At 45.5% G+C, this 18,962-nt stretch overlaps 1 protein-coding gene across 1 annotated transcript in view; it reads right to left on the bottom strand.

The window, feature by feature from the left end:
• The window catches only part of LOC118573193 (aldehyde oxidase 3-like), a 91,211-nt gene that overhangs the window by 61,551 nt on the left and 10,698 nt on the right, over nucleotides 1–18,962 (bottom strand). Inside the window, 7 exon segments of the mRNA XM_036173375.1 lie at nucleotides 1,664–1,757; nucleotides 3,558–3,709; nucleotides 7,107–7,199; nucleotides 7,872–8,016; nucleotides 10,890–10,970; nucleotides 13,591–13,671; nucleotides 16,581–16,642. Of these exon segments, the coding sequence (XP_036029268.1) occupies nucleotides 1,664–1,757; nucleotides 3,558–3,709; nucleotides 7,107–7,199; nucleotides 7,872–8,016; nucleotides 10,890–10,970; nucleotides 13,591–13,671; nucleotides 16,581–16,642 (708 nt within the window).

Below are 18,962 nucleotides of genomic sequence, written 5' to 3'. Positions count from 1 at the left end.
ACTTGGGCCCAGATGACGGAACATATGGAGGTGTCTGGACAGTGATCAGTTTGGGGACAACTTAGCAGCTCTGTGTCCTTTCCCATGAGCGTCGCCTTATGATGTCATTACCCAGGGCTCACCAGTAACCTTTGACATATATAATATCCCATATAGTAAATGGGCAAATGCAGTTTTGGTGATTTGAAAGAAAATGGCCCCCAGCACTATTGGGAAGTGTGGCTTTGTTGGAGTAGGTGTGGCCTTGTTGAAGGAAGTGTGTCACTGTGGGGGTGGGCTTTGGGGGCCTCTTTTGCTCATGTTTCACTCAGTTTGACTGACAGTCCACTTCCTGTTGCCTTTTGATCAACATATAGCCAGCACCCTGTCCACCTGCATGTCACCACGCTCCCCATGATGATAATGGACTGAACCTCTGAACTGTAAGCCACTACCTCAATGAAATGTTTTCCTTGATAAGAATTGCTGTGGTCATGGCGTCTCTTCACAGAAACCCTAACTAAGACACCAGTAAAGTGCTTGCCTGAGTTTTGGGAGCCAAGGTAGCAAAATAACAGAACCAAAGGGTGGGGTCATGGAAACCCTGATTTTGGTCAGAGGTTCCAGAGACCCAATTTGTGGGTGGGGTCTGAAGTGGTGACAGTCTTGTAATATGAGTCCTCCTCGTGTGGAATGTGACCCTACGTCAAGGTAGACTCAGAATCAAGCTAACTTCAGTTCAAGTCTGCTGGAGAAAGGCTTGGTATGTGATCCCTGCCCATGTCTGGGATCAGAAGTGATCTGTGACAAGCGGTATGTGAGAATTAAAAAGAAGTTTGCTTCCTTCTTTGAAGTACTAAAGCTTATCTTCAGAGGAGGTAAAATGATTGTTTTAGAATCTAAATATATAAGCAAAGGACAAGGTGAGTCATGTCATCAGCTAGACAGCAGCACCATGAGAGTAAATCTGCTGTAGACCATTTCAACCTCTGTAACATAAGCCAGCTACAGAGCTTGGACTTTATGATCTGTGTCTTGGTGACATTTTCTGTGTCTGTGACAAAATAGCCTGACAAAAGCAACTCAGGGGAGAAAGGGGTTATTTTGGCTCACAGTTCAAAGGCCAGTCCATCATGGTGGGGAAGCCAAGGTGAGAGGCGGGGTGGGGGGGTGGGGTGGGAGGGTTGGAGGATGCTGGGGCTGGAATGGCTGAACACATTGCACCTGTAGTCAGTCGGCAGTGAGCTGTGTGCAGCCCTGCTCAATCCTGCAGTTCAGGACCCAAGCTCAAAGAATGGTGTGTCCCTCAGTTAGGATGGGCCATCCTGTCCCAATGAACCTAATCAAGACAAGAATGCACAGGCATTCCCAGCTGCTAACCTACTCAAGGTAATAATCCCTTACAGGTGTTCCTAAAAGGTTATCTCTTATTGATTATAGATCCTATTAATAATACCTAACACAATCAGAGAATAAATCAAGTGGAGATGGATCTATTGACAATTCTCGACTGCTGGAAGTATGTCATTTTGCTGTCTTCCTGATGCATCTAGGTCTTCCCACAACAAAATGAGACATCAGCATCCTGTCAAATGGTGTGAACGATGAGTTCCTATCACTCCACGTCTCTATGCTTAGTGTCTGGAGAACTCATCTGTACCTAGAAGGGAACTTGGTAACTCACCTGTTGACTCAACATTGAGGATACAGTTGCCTACACCCAAAATAGGGTTGAGGTCAGAGGTCGGCAGTCTGCTGATAATATGACCACCTAAGGACTAAAAGAAATATTAAGAAGCAACCCAGAGCTTTTGTTGTAAATTATACAGAGGAGGACATTTCTTTACAGGACAATTCAGCCATTAGAATAAAATATGCCAGTATGGCTCCAGGTTTTCTTGGACATTCTGAAATATTTAAAGCAATTATTTATCCTTTCATTTTAATTATTTACAAAAAGAAAGGAAGAAGGAAAGAAAGAAAGAAAGAAAGGGAAGACAGTGGAAACAACCTCAGTTAGGAAGGAGCTCAAGCTATGATTTATGCATGAGGTCATTATGCTGCAGTTAATGAATTGTGGCTTACATGACAGCAGATAAGAAATAGTTAAACAAAGCCACACAGATTGCTTATAATTATTGGTGGGAGGGTGGGGCTATGAGTGTGGGGGCCAGAGAAGGGGGCAAGGCATGTTTGGGGTGATGAAGTTGTTGAGGCCTCAAGTGTTTGAAGGAGGGAACCAGCTAGCATCAGAGACAAGTGACATCTGCAGGGTAGAAAAAATGTGTCTCCTTCCAGCCAAGCCTTATGGATCCCTTCCTGGCTGGCAGCATAATGAGAGATTCTGGTGAAAGATACGGCATGGGGAACTGTGGCCTGGGGGCAGACCCCTGTGCTCTGAGCAATCCACCTCCCAGGAAAAACCACTACTGAGGGTTCCACCAGCAAGAATGCATCAGATGGTGAACCACAGATGGGATGACCCATGAGGACACTGCAGGCATTCCAAATCAGGCCAATCAGAACATTAATATTATGAGATTAAAAAAAGACACCCAAACCACAAATCCACTATGCTAGTCTGGATGAAAATGACCCCATAGCTTCACAGGGAGAGGCACTATTAGGAAGTGTGGCCATGTTGGAGTAGGCATGGCTTTGTTGGAGGAAGTGTGTCATTAGGGGTGGGCTTTGAGGTCTCAGAAGCTCATGCCAGGCCTAGTGGCTCACTGTCTCTTCCTGTTGCCTGTGAATCCAGATGTAGAACTCTTAGCTACCTCTCCAGCACCATGTCTGCCTGCATGCCGCCATGCTTCCTGCCATGGTGATAATGGACTAAACCTCTGAACTGTAAGCCAGCCCCAATTAAATGTTTTCCTTATAAGAGTTGCCATGGTCATGGTGTCTCTTCATAGCAATAAAATACTACCTAATACATTCACAGTCATCAGAGAAGATTTAGATTGGACTGGAGAAACAATCTAGTAGTTCTTTTACTGTTATGCTGAGTATCAAACCCAGGACCTTGCCCATGCTAGGTGGGTGTTCTACCACTGAGCTCTCCCTAGCTTTCTTGTAGAGCAATTGAGGGCCATCAATGATAACTCTGCTCTACATTACTTACTTACTGCTGATGGTTATTCATGTGGCTACTGTAATTATAGTTAATATTTTAGACTGCATATTATAGAGGTAGTATGGAACCACAGAAGATATTGAGCAGACTGTGTGACTCTCATTCACATCCGTGACCAGGTTAATTATTTTCAACAAACCCATCTTTATAAGGTAACGAGTCTCTCTTTGGGAACTTTTAAAGACAGAAGCTTCTGGACTGGATAGACAAATCCTCAACAGAAAATCACAGACAGTATAAAACCATGGGGGAATGAACCAGGAGACATCCTCCCTGCATTTAACCTGGCCATTTAAGTGGCTTACTCTGCAGGGGTCTGAAGTAGGTAACCTCTCCCTCAGCCACGTGGAAAACAAGGTGGCTACAGCCAGAAACAGAAATAGTGACTAATGTCATCTTTCCTCCTTAAAGAACCCCACCCAGAGGAAGAGAGAGGACCTACAGCCATGTTCCTGATCTGCTGCCCAGCCAAGGTCTTCAGGTGCTTCAGGAGAGCACAGTACATCTGTGTCCTCTCCTTGGGGAGCCTGGAGACCACATCCGTCAAGATGTCCTTTACCTGGGTCAGGCTGAGGCCAGCGCCCAGTGTCAGCCCTGAAAGTGAGACAGCTTTGTTAATATTCTGTAAGCTTGGAAATGAGGGAGAGAGTGGGGGAAAGACGGCCAGGGTTATGATGCTGCCTTTTTCACTCGTGAGTATTCCCCATGTTCACTAGTCTTACAAATACAAGGAGAGGGGCTGGAGAGATGGCTCAGAGGTGAAGAGCACTGACTGCTCTTCTCTTCCAGAGGTCCTGAGTTCAATCCCCAGCAACCACACGGAAGCTTATCATCAGGCGGTGAAGGCAGACGTCACACAAACTACATGAAAGATTACAGCTATGGCCAGCGCTGCAGAAGAGAGACACGTGATGTTCGATGATAAGCTTCATCACACAGGGTGAAGACCTGCTTTAAACCACTGTATCTCTGATGCCTTGCACAACACTTGTTTTCCTGGCTTACTTCAAACCCTTCCCATCTAAAAGTTGAACTTGAATTCCATTCCTTTGCCAACTTGCTCCCTCTCATTTTTTTCTCACAGTGTGTGTGTGTGTGTGTGTGTGTGTGTGTGTGTGTGTGTGTGTATGCATGTTTGCATCTGTGCTGGCATTTGTGTGCAACATGCATTCATGTAGAGGCCCAAGGTGGATTTTAGGAATGTCTTCCGTCAGTCTTCCACCTTATTCATTGAGGCAGGGTCTCTCAATCAAACTCAGAGCTTGCTGATATAGATAGTCCTGGTAGCCACCTTGCTCTGGGGATCGTCTGTCTCTGCCTTCCAGAACTGGAATGACAGGCAGCCCATCACACCCACTCAGCAGTTATGTTTCTGGGAATCCAAACTCTGGTCCTCAGGCTTGTGTGGCAAGTGTCTCAACCATTGAGCTGTCTCCCCAGCCCTGCTTTTCTAATTTCTGTTATTTACCACCAAACCTGTATTTGTTTTTATGTGACCAGTGTTCTAATCATTCTCTAGTTGGACCATTATCCTAAAAGACACTATGGGTAAATTCTGACCTGCTTCATTTATTAATTGTTTCTAAGCACCTACTGGGTGCAATGCCTTGGACAAAGAATACAGATAAGGGATCCTCTTAAGTCAGTGTTCAATAGGGAAAGAGATAACTAGGCAAATATTAAATAATGTGATTTCAGCTATGATACATGATAAAGGAAGAGGTGGAAAGAGGTGTTTGTTTGCAAGCAACTCCTGGTGACGCTCCTGGTCCTTGTGAAGTGTCGCCTACTGGGAGCCATGCTCAGAAAATCTTGTCAGGAAACCAGAAATGTGTGGCTAGTGCATCTCTATTTTGTATATTACATCGTATTTCACTCTGTGTCAGAGTCACCCCCTTTCCAGCGTCTAAGAACGCAAATGTTTTAGGGTCTGTTTTATCAGCAGCAGGGGGAGCTCATGATTTAGTTTTGGCAAGCTGAGTAGAAGGGCTGTGGGGAGAAGAACCTGCCGGAAGCAGGGTCTGGCCGAACAAAGAAAGCTTGCTTACCTCGTTTGAGAAAGGAAGGCTTGCCTGCCTCGGGGTGTGAATGGGTGTGGCTGGCGCTTCATCTCAGGGCAGGATACCGGTCAGTAAGGTTTGGTTTTGTTTGTCCAATAGGTTAACTTAGATCACACAGGCCAGCTCAAGAGCCCAAAGATTCATCCAGGAGGACGGTATTTGTTCACATAGCCACGTCTTGACTCTCCGTGGCTTTTCATCCCTCGTTGAACTCAGGATGCCAACTTACTTGACCTCTCTTCACTGGGCTGTGATTTATCTATCGCTGACTAAACAGAGATCTCTGCCATCGGAGATTACAAAGCTAGTATTTGTTTACAACTCAGTGGATGTTGAAAGAGCGCTTCCTCCATGAGGATCTGTTCCTCGGCAGGATGAAGACCGAGAGAAATAATTAAGTCCTCAGAGTCAGAGCTGTGATGGGACCGAGCAGCACCGAAACCATCGGGGAAGACAGCAGCCCTGACAGACTGGTGTGTGTGCCTCTGTGTGTGTGGTCCCAGGACAAGGCCTGCTGGGAACACGTGGGGCAGCACAACGCATGCTTTCCTGCACTAACGGCTTCTACACGATGAAAAGCAGCGTGTGTGTGTGTGTGTGTGTGTGTGTGTGTGTGTGTGTGTGAGAGAGAGAGAGAGAGAGAGAGAGAGAGAGAGAGAGAGAGAGAGAGAGAAACAGACAGACAGACCTACTCTGTAGCCCAGGCTGCCGTGGAATTTACTATTATATTCCAGGCTGGTCTCAAATTCATGGAAACACTCCCACTTCAGTCTCTCAGATGCTGAAATTACAGACGTGAGCTACCAAGCCTGGTTCAAAAAGCAACATTTAAAAAAAAAAAATCCTTTCCCTCCTTAAACATATTTGTTAATAGACAACACACAAGGTGTTGAGACAAACACGGCCACATATGTTCTCAATCCCATGATTGTAACTTTATATCCAGTGCGTGGGAGCACTTCAATGTTTACTTACTTATGTATTTTTCCCTCCTTAAAAAAAAAAAAATCCTGGATTGTCTTTAATTAAAGTTTAAAAAGCACTCGAACTGCCATGATCCTAAAATAGCACCATTTTGAAAGCATCTCCTAGCTGTGGAAGAAGATTCCACTGAAGAAAAAAGAAACTGTGAATGATAAGTGACGGTCATTAGCTCATCCTCTGATGATTGCCTTACACATCTGCTGATTATGTCAGTGACACCTAGGGAGGAGACCGTGGCTTTCTCAGGAGACTTGATTTGCTGACTCTCAGTTCGGCATCAGGGGAGAAACCAAATAACTTGAAAACTAATTAAAAAATGAATGCTTAGAAATGGCTTTACTCTGCTTATGTTCTTCTCACAGAACCGAACTCTGTGTGGTGAGAGAGTCCCATGGAGCCTTGTTGGACAGCTGTGCGGCTTTCGCTGCCTGGGAAAATGTGTGCTCCCTACCGGAGACCGGGGTGACTGTTTCCTCAGCTGCCAGAGAGAAGACAACAGGGAAGAGTCTCTTTGAGGAGCTGGGACCTTAGAAGTAGCAGAGTGAAGCCAGATGGTGTAGTGCATACACCTTTAATCCCAGCACTCGGGAGGCAGAGAGAGGCGGATCTCTATGAGTTCGAGGCCCGCCTGGTCTATAGAGCGAGATCCAGGACAGCCAGGGCCACACAGAGAGACCCTGTCTCAAAAAACCAACAAACATTATTTGGGCCTAGTTCTCTGCAGAAAAAGTTGAATCTCAAGACAGGATGTGCAAATTTTTTTCATGATTTTCTCAATTTAGAAGATGTTCTGTACAAAGGATCAGGCATGGTTCAGCCCTGTAGTGCCAAGTGTGATTTCCTCCTATCTCATGAGCCTGTGACCTCCTTAGTGTCAAACAACATTTGCTTTCTCCAGCCAAACCATCAGCAGCACATGGACCTTGTTAGAACAGATGAGAACATACCTTCCTTTGTATTAGTCACGACGTGTAATTCCAAGACCCTGGCAGGAGAGATGATAATTGGGTAGGAAACGTCTTTGAACTTCATATCAACCCCTAAAAGGGAGAAGAATGATCATAACTGGGCCTGGTGACGCATGCCTGTAGTCCTGGAGGCTCAGGAGGCAGGAACCCAGTGAGCCTCTGCACCAAAGTTTTAAAGGGTGAAGCCAGCTGAGGATATTGCTCAGTAGTAGGGCACTTGTCTAACCTGGTGATCCCTTGGGTTCCTTCCCCAGTGTGAGGAAGAGGAGGAGGAAGGAGAGGAGGGAGAGGAGGAAGAAGAAGAAGAGGAGGAACACACCAGCTAGATTCATTTAATTTCACTTTGTAAATAAAACTCTGACCTAGAACTCATTAACATGAAGTAAACGCACAGCAAAGGAAGCCTGTTTCCCTTCTCAGTGGTTTCTCCTTACTCCGGCTGATACTCATCACCTATAGATTTCATCCTCTGAAACTCAGTAAGAGAAAGATCTGTTTTACTATTTGTTGGTGCCAGAAAAAAACAAAACCTTAACATCTCCCTGTTCCCTGCAATCTAATCACACTCTGTAGTTGGAATGAGAGGCCAATGTGCTGCATAGCAAGCTGGTCATCAGCTGGGCCAAAGAAAGAAGCCTGAGGCCAGGTGAGAATCTGCTTTGTGACCCAGTGCTACAGCTCACTCCTCCTGCAGTAATTTGGGTCTCAACACAGCAGGGGGAACTGCTTCTCCACGATACCCACCGAGAGAGGTGTTGCCTATCACAAGTGGAGCGCTGGGGTACTTCATCTTCAGGTCCAGGAGGTCTTTTAGGGTTCCTGGGGCAATCCAGGTAGTCCTCTCCCCATAAAACGTCAGAGCTCTCTTTTGGGGATCCTCTGCCGTCCTCTGCAGTATTTAAATTCAGACAACGATGATGTCAGTGACAGCACACATAGCTGTCTTCACAGCTCGCAACTGAATGGGCAGGAACCATGGATCACAAAACAGAGGCAGGTATTTTACGTCTTAATTCATAATGAAATTAATTCCTTTGAATATTTTTCTCATCTCTTACAGCTTAAAATGAAGTGGACTTTAATGAAGTCTTAACATAAACACACAGGACTCTTACATACACAATCTTAGGTCAATTTCCCAACCAAAGAAACGACTGTAAACTGAACTATCAATGACAACAGACTGTCCCCAGAGACTTAAGCACATATGGGCTGAGGGCTACGTGATATTACCAGGCAGAGACATGTGCTGAATGTACCAGGAGACAGGAGACCGGGTTCTAATCCCAGCCTGGCTACTGAGAACCCAGATCAATTTAGGAAAACCCTGGACCCTCTCTATGTCTGGCTTGATGGGTGTGAAAATTAAGAATGATGTGTGAATGTCCTTGGGCTCTCAGTGGTCACTGGAATACCGGGTAAATCTGTTTTGCTGAACAACAAAAAGCAAGCGCCCCTCCCCACCACCAAAACAGTGAAAACAGAGAAAGTCAAGCTTATTAAAGCCAGTGGGACCTTTCATTGGTATTTGTGGCTTCCTAAGCAAGATGGAGAGCTTTAATGCTACCAGGGTGGGGTGGGGGGTGGTTCTCAGTTGTTAACAGTCAGAATTTCCTGAGATTTTCTTCCCATCAATTTCTCTAAAACAAATGGCTGTGATAGGTAGTAATACACTAACGTGAATGAGTATGACATAAATATTCATGAAGATAATTTCATGCTTAGTCAAGCAGGCTTTTAATTTTGGTTTCCTTCCCTTCTCTCCTCTTGTGGACTTCCTGTGCCCTCTGTTTTGATTTGATACAGGAATCATTTAATATGCTCATATTTTCTGCCCAAAATCGTTTCCACCCTACTAAGTCAAATCACATTTGGCATTATTTTACAGTGTGCAGGAAAGAAATAGCAAATAGGGTAACAACTCATCTAGCTTTACCAAAGGGAAAAAAATACAAGAAGCCAATCAGAGACATGGCCTGGTCATGGTGACATGGATTGTTACTGTGAAGAAGACATGAACTCCAGAGCACCAGGTTCCTTGCCTGGTGCCCTCTGAAACCAAAGTTGTGGGCATTTAGAAGAAGCATGGTTTCAACAGTCTCTGCCAGTTAATATTAAACAAGGCAACCATTTCTCAAGCAGGAATCGAATTGCTTAATTTGTTTCAAATGAACTTTGATGATATCCTTGCAAACAAATTTTATGAAAACATGCTTGCTCTTTGCCGGAGCATCCATGGGGAAGATCTTTGGGTATAATTTCCATGTTTTAATGGATCATCTCACTGAATAATTTTGTACAGGAATCCTGGCAGAAGGCTGCTGAAAACAAGCTGTCACTGAAGACGGACGGGTTAAATGAAAACTTCTTTATCGCTGTAAATGTTGCATTCAGTTAAGTGTCTACGTATTGAGTTGGGAAGAATGATGGACAGGAGAGTTCCTGGGCATGTGGGAAAACTCTGATTGCTGAAATGTGTCATATGCTCTCATCAGGTGAAGCCAGCATTTCTCAAAGTAGAATCTAATCACTCTGAAGTCCCCCCAGAAACACACTTTAGGGGTTCCAAAGTCAAAACTGTTTTATAATGAAGAACAATGTATATGATTTGCTTTCTTCCTTCCCATTGTCTGAGGAGTGTATGGCTGAATGTAAAAATGTTCCGTTGGTGTGTGTGTTCTCACACGTATCTGCAGCTGTATGCAAATCCAGCTGCTTTCTCTTAAGCCAGAGTTAGAGAGTTGTATAACAATTTGAAACAATGCCACTCTTGTTACTGAATTTGGTTCCCAGCATCCACACAGCAGTTAACCATCCATAATTCCAGTTCCAGAAGATCTGACGCCTTCTTCTGGCTTCCATGGGCATTGCACACATATGGTGTGCAGATACTACATTTAGGAAAAGCATTCATACACATAATAAATATTTTAAAACGTTTGCTCTGGCTACTTATAAAGAAATGAATTGAATAATTAAAATATTTCCACTTGAATTTCATACACTGCATCCATCAATAGCTATAACCCACATAACAAAACTTGCTGGGTTGTCAGTCTTAAATATGTAAGTGGCAATGGAACCAAGCCAAACCAAAAAACAAAAAACAAAGGCCAAAAACTGTGTAGAGTGATGGTGCTTGGGCATTCTCTTTCACAGCAAGTGTGGGCTCACAACCAAGGCAGCAAAGAGTCTAGCATCCCATTGCAGGAGAATAAACATCCCATGAGGGAAGGGTAGGGGGACACCGCCCACATCGGCAGCACTGTCCTCAGGAAGAGGCAGTTTGTCTTTTCTTCATCTGGGGTGTATCAGCCTGGGGCTGGATACTTGGGGCTTTCCTAATAGAAGCTGGAGAAACAAATAGAGTCAAGGCATGCCTAGAGAGGTGATTGGACAACGTAAAGGAGCCAGCTCAGAAGCTTGTGCTGGTGCGGAGCTGATGGCCAGTGAAACAGGGGCTTGGCTCTGCTCTTGCCCACTCCCAGTCTTATCCTGAATTTCCTATGGATCTCTATGGGTGTTGGGTACCAGAATGTGTTTGCCCTGGACATGGAGTATGAGAAAGATCAGAGCCTATCCACAGGCAAAGTCTGAAAGTAAATAAATTTTAAAAAATGCATTTGTGACTCTGGAGGGCCACACAATACAAAGTCACCCAGAGGAGCAAATATGGGCGGAGACACCAGTGGGGACCAGCTGATGGGACTGTTCATCTCTCACGAGCATCATCAAACCAAGTAAGGCAGGGGGAGAACAAACCATTAGCTCAGGTGGGAATATAAGCTCCTGAGTTGGATCCAAAGGCTGAAATTCTTCTTTTTCATACAATTTGGTGTAAATCTGAAGAAGAAGAAAGAAGTGTTTTAGTCTTTGTGGCAAAGGTTGGTACACGGTTCTCAGCAGCCATGTAGTGACTATCACTTGTTTGAAAAGCCTGGACTGGGGACTAGGACATAAGGACAGTGGCCGAAGAGGGCAGGGGAGGGGAGGGGAGGGCAGAGAAGGGTAAGGGAGGACAGGCTAGGGTAGGGGAGGGGAGGGGAGGGCAGGGGCTTTCAGATTGTGCCTTGCCCTCAGTTGACTCCATTTTGAGCATAAGCGCAGAGGCAGGATGACACTGTATCTTGTTTGTGCATGCAGACACCACCAGCTGCCCAGCCACAAACCAGGAGACAGTGTGCTAGCTTACTCAGGCAAGACAAAATGCCCACTGGGGAAGACTGGGAGCATGTGACATATTAAAACCACATCAGAAAAATCAGGCCCGAGAATTCACCAAACACACTGGACCAGCACAGAGCATCACCTCTCACCTGGGTCACCTGAAATGAAGGCTCTGTCAAGGCCATTGAGGGCCTCACTGATCTGGCCACCCCATGTGTGTGCAACAAGACACCAGGAGGCAGAGGGATCCTGATTGTCCCCTGCATTCCAGCTCATTATAGTGCCCCCTGCTTGACTGGCCCTCTCCCGGGGGTGCCAAGATTGCAGCCAGTCCCTCTGCCTGGCCTCTGCTTGCCTGGAGCCCCGCTTGGCTCTGCCTCCAGATGCTCTCTAATGGGGTTCTTCCTAACTCAGCTGCAAGGGCTCTTTGCATCTGTATTAGCTGCTGTCTTTAGTAAGCCCACTCCCCAAGTCGGTCACCTCTCCATTAACCCCTCTGTAGCCGTTCCATAACATACCTACCTGACTGTGTGCAGTGGGTGATTTGAGAGTTAACATGAGTACTTAAGATTGGAATAAAAGTATCTGCTATTGCTAGGAGTCCCACTACCAAGAGAAAAGAGATTCCTTGTCAAGTCACAGCGGGTGGGAGCTGACACCCTGCAGTGTGCCCTGATTTATATCTTACTGGTATGGGAAACAACAAATGCACCTTCAAGAAGTCCATCCCCAGCTGCCCCCAGGCTATTGGCCACTGAGTCCCTAATCTGGCCCTCTCTCACCAAGTCCCTCCCACGGGGTGTAAAGAGATCCCAGAGTTAGGGAACATTCCACCCCCGAAGCCAGCACCCCACTGCCTGCTAGCCACAGGCTTTTGGCACCATGACCTCAGGATTCCTCTACCCAGAAGCCCCCAGTCCACTTCCCAGGACCCCTGTAGGCTTCTCCGCTCCACGCCCTTCTCACTGAGAGACTGAGAGATGCCTGAGCAGGGGCTGAGGGAAGAGACTGGGAGTGGGTGGAACGGGGGCACACGAGCTGGGTGTTCAGTCGGTGATGTCAGCCGTGTGGGACAGAGCTGGGCACAGAGAGATGAGAACTGGGCTCTTCTCCTTAAAGTTTCTGCTTTGAGCCGCAGACACCAGTGACAGGCCTGCCCCCTGTCACTACATATTTGGCGGCTGTGGGCTAAAGAGCCCACACTATTCTTTCAAATTTCTTCCTCTCCTTTCTCTCTAGACTAGAAATCAAGTGAACTTGACTTTTAGAGGAAACGGTGTTTTAAATGTAACTACTATAATATCCACAGGAATTTCATTTTTTTTAAACATGGTTTTTTTTTTTTTGTATGTGCAATTACAATAAAACCATGTTGAACTGCTGAAAAGTCTACAGAAATAAAACAGCTTTGTAATAGCGTGGTGTAGATGTAACTACTACTGTCATTATGTCTATTTTTCCATTCCTAATTTCACTTTGTATATATGTATTTATACTGTATATGCTGGTAATATTTAATGGTGTCAAATTCTCAAATCTCAAATTACTTCACTTTAGATAAGTCATTTTTATGTTTAAATTCTTTAAAGGTTACAGAAGAAGATTCCAGGTTAGTGTAAGTTCCAATTATGCAGTTATGTCAGGATAGTCTTAAGTGACCCCCTGTTGCTAGACATTCAAGTTAGCACCAACCCTTATTACACACAACATTGTGGTGCATATCTTTTTTCATAGTAAATATTTGACTTACTTTTAATTATTGTCCTGGAGTGGATTTCTGGCAGGGAAACTGCTCAGTCAGAAAGTATGAAAGTAAAATCTAATGCCCTCGACACACAAATTCCATTGCTTGCCACAACTGGCTGAAAGGGAGATTCTGAACCTCAGTCATTAGGAAAATCAGACATTTAATACACAGCTGCTGTGTGTCATTCAATTTGGGACTTTATGGGCAAATGTGCTCTACTCCAAACTTCTGTGGTTACCCGATCATACTGAAGAAGTCACTGAGCTGGCTTTGAGCCAGGTCCTGTCTTCCCAAAGCCAGCCTCCCACACTGCAGCCATCTTTACTATTCATCACAGCCCGTTTGGAAGACTCCCTTTCTTGGGTGGACTCCTGTTGTCAGTGACTGGAGGTCAATGGACAGAAGGGTGGAAAGGCCAGAAGTAAGACAGTTGTTTTGGGAGCCTCTGCTCTTTCCCAGCACACGAAACCCTCTGACCCATGTGGGTGGGATGCACTGAGGGTAAATACAAGAAGACGGAGGGATTCGAGGAAGAAAAGGGAGACTCACACTGGTTTTCTTCTCTGGCTCATTTTTTTCTTCATCCAAGCAGCATTTCCTGTTCCCATTCATCTGGCAGCAAGATGAACTCTGTAGAAGACAACATCAATGGTTAAACCAGAGAGTCATAGGGTTGTATGAATCCAGAGGTAAGGATAGTTATGATGATGGGATGGTGTGCTTTCAACGTGTGTCTCTCCAGAATGCATACTGAAACTTAAGAGCCATGTGATCATGTTAGAAGGAGTTTCCACTCAAGAATGGACTAATGCCACTACAGCCGGAGAAGATTCCTATTGAAAGGACAGTCTAGGACTCCTAGCAGCCAGCCACTAGAAAGACCTCTTACCTCTAGGACTCCTCAGACTGAAAGGGCTGAGCTCCTGTCTCCACCACACCTGATCACTTCCTCTCTCTGCCTAGCCATATCACTTCCTGTTTCCTCCTCCCAAGTACTGGGATCAAAGGCATGTGCCTCCCAAGTACTGAGATCAAAGGTGTGATATTCCAAGTGCTGGGATTAAAGGTGTGTGCTACTACCGCCTGGCCTCTAGTGGCAGGCTCCACTCTCTGATCTCCAGGCAAGCTTTATTTGTTGGAGCACAAACAAAATATCACCACATTTGGCTCTCATTTACCTCAAACCTCTTCCACGATTGCAGTGCCTTCTGCCAAGTTATAACACAGCAAGACAATCCTTGCTCGATGGAACCCCTGATCTTGAATGTAGGAGCTTCTAGAACTGTGACCAATAGATTTCTGGTCATTAGAATTGATCTAAGTGTGTGGCATTCTGTTACAGGAATATAAATGGACTCAGACCCGGAGCTGGTGGAAGTGGTAAACTATATAGGCTGTGGTCTAGGTTTGGTTGAGCTAACAGTCTGTGCTCAACATGACATTTTGTGTTTTGTGGATATGTTATGTTTTAATTCTTTTAATCACGATTCCTCTTCACAGACAAGAAAACAAGGGCTTAGGAAGTTATGTAATTTATCAAATTATATAGCTAGAGAATTGTGGAATCAGACTTTGAGGCTATGCATTCTGACATGAAGTTAGTTTACACTTGTTTGGCATAACTTTATGTTCTAATTATTAAGAGTAACTGCAATTTCCCGGTTGTCTATCCTAGTCTAGGCTTATGCCATCACTTCCCATGTATGAAAACCTGTAGGTTTCAATGAACCTCTCCAGAGAGAAGGGTGGGGGGCATGGAGCTTCTGAAATCAGGGCAACGTCTTCTGGGTTGTCACCAAGATGCAGGGGTTCACTGACAACTCCTTCCTTTTGCTGAGTATCTGGCCTCTCCTGAATAGCCTTAGCATGGAGCCAACTGGCAGAAGGATCCTGTCATCAGTGGGTATAAATTTGCAGCCCACCAGCCTTGCTCAGTGAGTGGACCAGCCTGGGGGTTAACGGGGCTGGAGACTGAGTGCTTTAAAATGTTTTATTTATTTATTTTTGAGATGAGACAAGGCCTTACTTTACAAGCTTACACCATCCCTGAACTCACTATGTAGCCCAGACTGGTCTTGAATTTGCAATTACTCTGTCTTACTCCACCTCCTGGGTGTTGGAATTGCAGATGTGTGCAACTGTATATAGTTTAACAAGAACTTCTGGGGCTGTGAGATGGCTCACTGTATAAAGTGCTTTCTCAGTTCAAAACCCTGGAACTTGGATAAAAGTAGAAAGAGAGAACCAAGGCTGGGCGGTGGTGGCACACGCCTTTAGTCCCAGCACTCGGGAGGCAGAGGCAGGTGGATCTTTGTGAGTTCGAGGCCAGCCTGGTCTACAGAGCGAGATCCAGGACAGGCATCAGAACTACACAGAGAAACCCTGTCTTGAAAAAACAAACAAACAAAACAAAATAAGAGAGAACCAACTTAACAAGTTGCTCTCTGATCTCCACATCCAAGTATTCACACACTGTATAAATAAAAAAAACCTTTGAACCAGAGAATTTATGAGCCTTTGGGTTGGTGAAGCACTCTGTGCTAGGAATATGATAGACCTTAAATCCACTGACCTTCTGCTGTTCCCTGCTGTACCAGTTCATCTAGCTGCTCACCTGTTCCCTTTATAGCAGATTTAAAAGTGACCCAGCAAGAATAAGCAGTGTTTCTTGAGTTACGGCAAATTATTGAAGCTGAGGAGCTAACGTCCTAGGAACTACTAATTTTTAGCTAGCGGACCGGAAATACCAAAGGCCCAGTCCGACATTTGATAAGATGAAATCAGTCTTGTGAGCCCTTAACTTGTAGAGTAGGACACTAACTCTGAGTAGTTAGTGTCACAGCTAATTAGATTAAAGCAGAGTGCCCTATGAGCATCTGGAGGGAAGGAAGACAGCTTGGTGTAGGAAGCCCTGCATGTCTGACATCAGGATTGCTCTAGGGAGCAGTGGGGAAGCATGTGGTGTCTGCTTCAGAGAAGTCTGCAGGTGGCAAGGGCAGAGGGAGTCGCAGACTGATGCTTTGTGGATGTTGCAGATCTCACATTCAATTGAGTCCACCTAACGTGAGTGATGGAGACGGCTTCTCCTCTCTTGCCCATCTCCCATCAGTATTAATCTCAGACGGAATCACAATCAGAGCAAAAAGGGGCATTCACTTGATGGAAACGCTTCACTTGGACTATGTCTCAACCAAAAGTGCTGTGGAAGTGACAGTCTGAAAAACCGACTTTTATCAGTTTTTCTTCATCACGAAGCAAGATGTTAGAACGGCCTAATCCATTTTCACTAAGATGACGCCATTTCCAAACTTCACCTTCAGAAAAAGAGCTATTATGGTGCTACCTGTCTGTATTTCTGAAAAAAATACCCAGTTATGCTTACTGAGATGGGCGAAAACAGAAAATCATTTTTCTTTAAAACACAGTATTGTACTTTCCCTGAAACCCATCTGGCGTGTGTGTCGGGGCGGTTAGGAAGGAGCCAGTGTGGGGGGTGGGCATAATGGTGGCTCAGCAGCCATCAGTCATTTCATACTCACAGGGCTGAAACTTTTCATGCTCTCCACAATGGGTCTGTATCCAGTGCAGCGGCATAAATTACCTAGGGGAATGAAATACACGGTTTCAACTCCAAGGCCATTTCTCTGGGCTTGCTGCATCTCTCATTCATACTGACTCTCTCTCTCTTTATATTACCTCCCTTGCCAATCATTTAAAAGGAATCTTTCTAGACTTCACACATATTATTAGGAGTTATTCAGGACCTATTTATGGGGTACACTCTCAAGAGACTCGGTGAAAGGAAAGGACAGAAAATACCTCTGTAAGAGACACCACTCACACGCCAGAGATGTACATTGCTTGTGAATATTCACTGCTTAGATCCAGATCGTTTTCCAGCATAGTTGTATACAGTAAGTAAGCAGAGGGTCTCATTACAGAAGTGAGAACTTCTAGTATAACAGATATGCCACCTTCTAGAGGGCGTTCCTCTAGACAAGACTTGAGTTCCTAAATCCGGGGGTTCTTCCCTGTAACATGACCTATCACACCCGTGGGGGTTACTGGCTCTATCCGAACTGCCTTGTGGGATCTGGGGGGACCCAGGAGCTGCTGTGGCGGGTGCTGCTGCTCCAGCCATGCTTTCTCTGTCCAGTCACTGACCCAGCTGGTGAATCTCACGTCTCCACCAGCATCCCACAACAGCGGCAGGATGACTTGTTAGCCCGGGAGCAGGGTGAAATCACAGACCCTTGCAAGTTCGTGAGGACCAGTAGGTGGTGTTAATAATCTCATACTATCAGAGGGACTGACCCTGACACAGAGGGGTCATCTCACCTTGCAGAGTCTCTTTTGACCACTGGCTCTCACTGTTATCAGGTGAGATCATAGACTCTGAGGCTATGATGGCATTTCTGTTCTTTTCTGCATTTTACACAATGTGTTTTCAGACTCCTTCAAAACAACAATCGGCATCAGAAGTCCTTGTGACACTTAACCCCAAGGTTAAGGCCCGCAGGCAGTTGTTAATGCTTACAGAAGGACAAGGGGCTACTTTAGAAAGAGAGACCACTCAAAACATACATAAATTTTACTCAAATGTATGAAGCAAGTAAAGAAGTCTCTGTCATTTTTCTAGAGAAAATAATAAGAAAAAAACAGTCCTGTAAACAAATTAGACAAGGTGGTAATGGCATGGGGTCTACATCAATTACCCAGGTTCAAAAGCAGACTCTTCCCCTGGCTAGATTTAAGATCTTGGGCAGTAACTTCACCACTTTGTACCTCAATTTCCTCTTCTGCCTAATTGACATGTAGTACTTCTCAGGGAATGGTATAGAGTACGGAAAGTATCCCAGAAGTTAGCTGTTGTGGAAGTCTCTAGATGTAAGAGCACAGACTGAAGGCATACAGAGAATCACTTCAATTTCGGTGCAATGAGACTTTGGGAGTCTAGCAGGAACCTCTAAAGCCTGGAGAGATGAGACTGGGTAAAACACGTGGCAATATTACAGACTAAAAACTAACCAAGGCGGCAGGACCTAGGATCATTAACTGCATATTTGAGTGGAAATCCAAGTTCACTGAAGGAAGGGTATCGAGACCATTAGGGTGACAGCCGAATGAGACACGCAGACTGTGGGCTCTGCAGCACATCACAGGCCACACTACTTCCTGCAGACAGTTGTTCCCTTTCCTAACTTGCTATTTTAACCCAATTCTCTGATTCTTAGCTGCCTGTAACTTCTGAAATCTGCTTGTGGTCCCTCAGATTTCAGCAAAATGTCCAGACTCCTTTCCTGATGAACCCGGCTTCCCCTTTGACTCAAGACCCTGCCTGAACATTTCCTTTCAGCACCCCCTGCAGCCCTTCTGTGGAAACCCTTCATACCGCCAACACCTTCCTACTAGTTGGGCGGCATCTGGCTGTTAGAGGGGATGGACAACATGGGTCACCTGACCCAAGGCAAGGTATGGACAGAACCTCTTTTGGAGAAGCTGTAACAACAGAGGAAGCCGCTGCTGAGAAAGCCTCCTTTAGTGACCCAAGTTTGGGAGGTTTCACCTCTGCTAAAAAGGGGGATTGAGGCTAAAGGCTTCTTGAGGGTCATGAAAGTCAGAGAAACCAGTGTCGGGCAAAGGCTGTGATTTGACAATGGCAGGTATCGGGGGACAGGGTCTCTGAAGGTGAAAAGTGTTTGATGTTCTTCTGGGCAGTAGTTGTGAAGAGGCAATTTCAAAGAGTACGGCACAGTGACAGAGCGCCGCCCGCCCTCCCATACTGGTCAGAAACCACAGATGGAAGTGTTGGTACAGGAGCGGGGAAGCGCTCAGTCGTGGGCTTTCGAGGATGTAACTGGCTGTGGCAAGAACTGAGCGGGGAGGGCTGTGATCAGGTTGCTTCCCGACCAGCCAAACCA

This window comes from Onychomys torridus, chromosome 23 (assembly GCF_903995425.1).
Source record: "Onychomys torridus chromosome 23, mOncTor1.1, whole genome shotgun sequence".
Taxonomy (NCBI): domain Eukaryota; kingdom Metazoa; phylum Chordata; class Mammalia; order Rodentia; family Cricetidae; genus Onychomys; species Onychomys torridus.
This window is presented reverse-complemented; position numbering and strand designations above follow the sequence as displayed.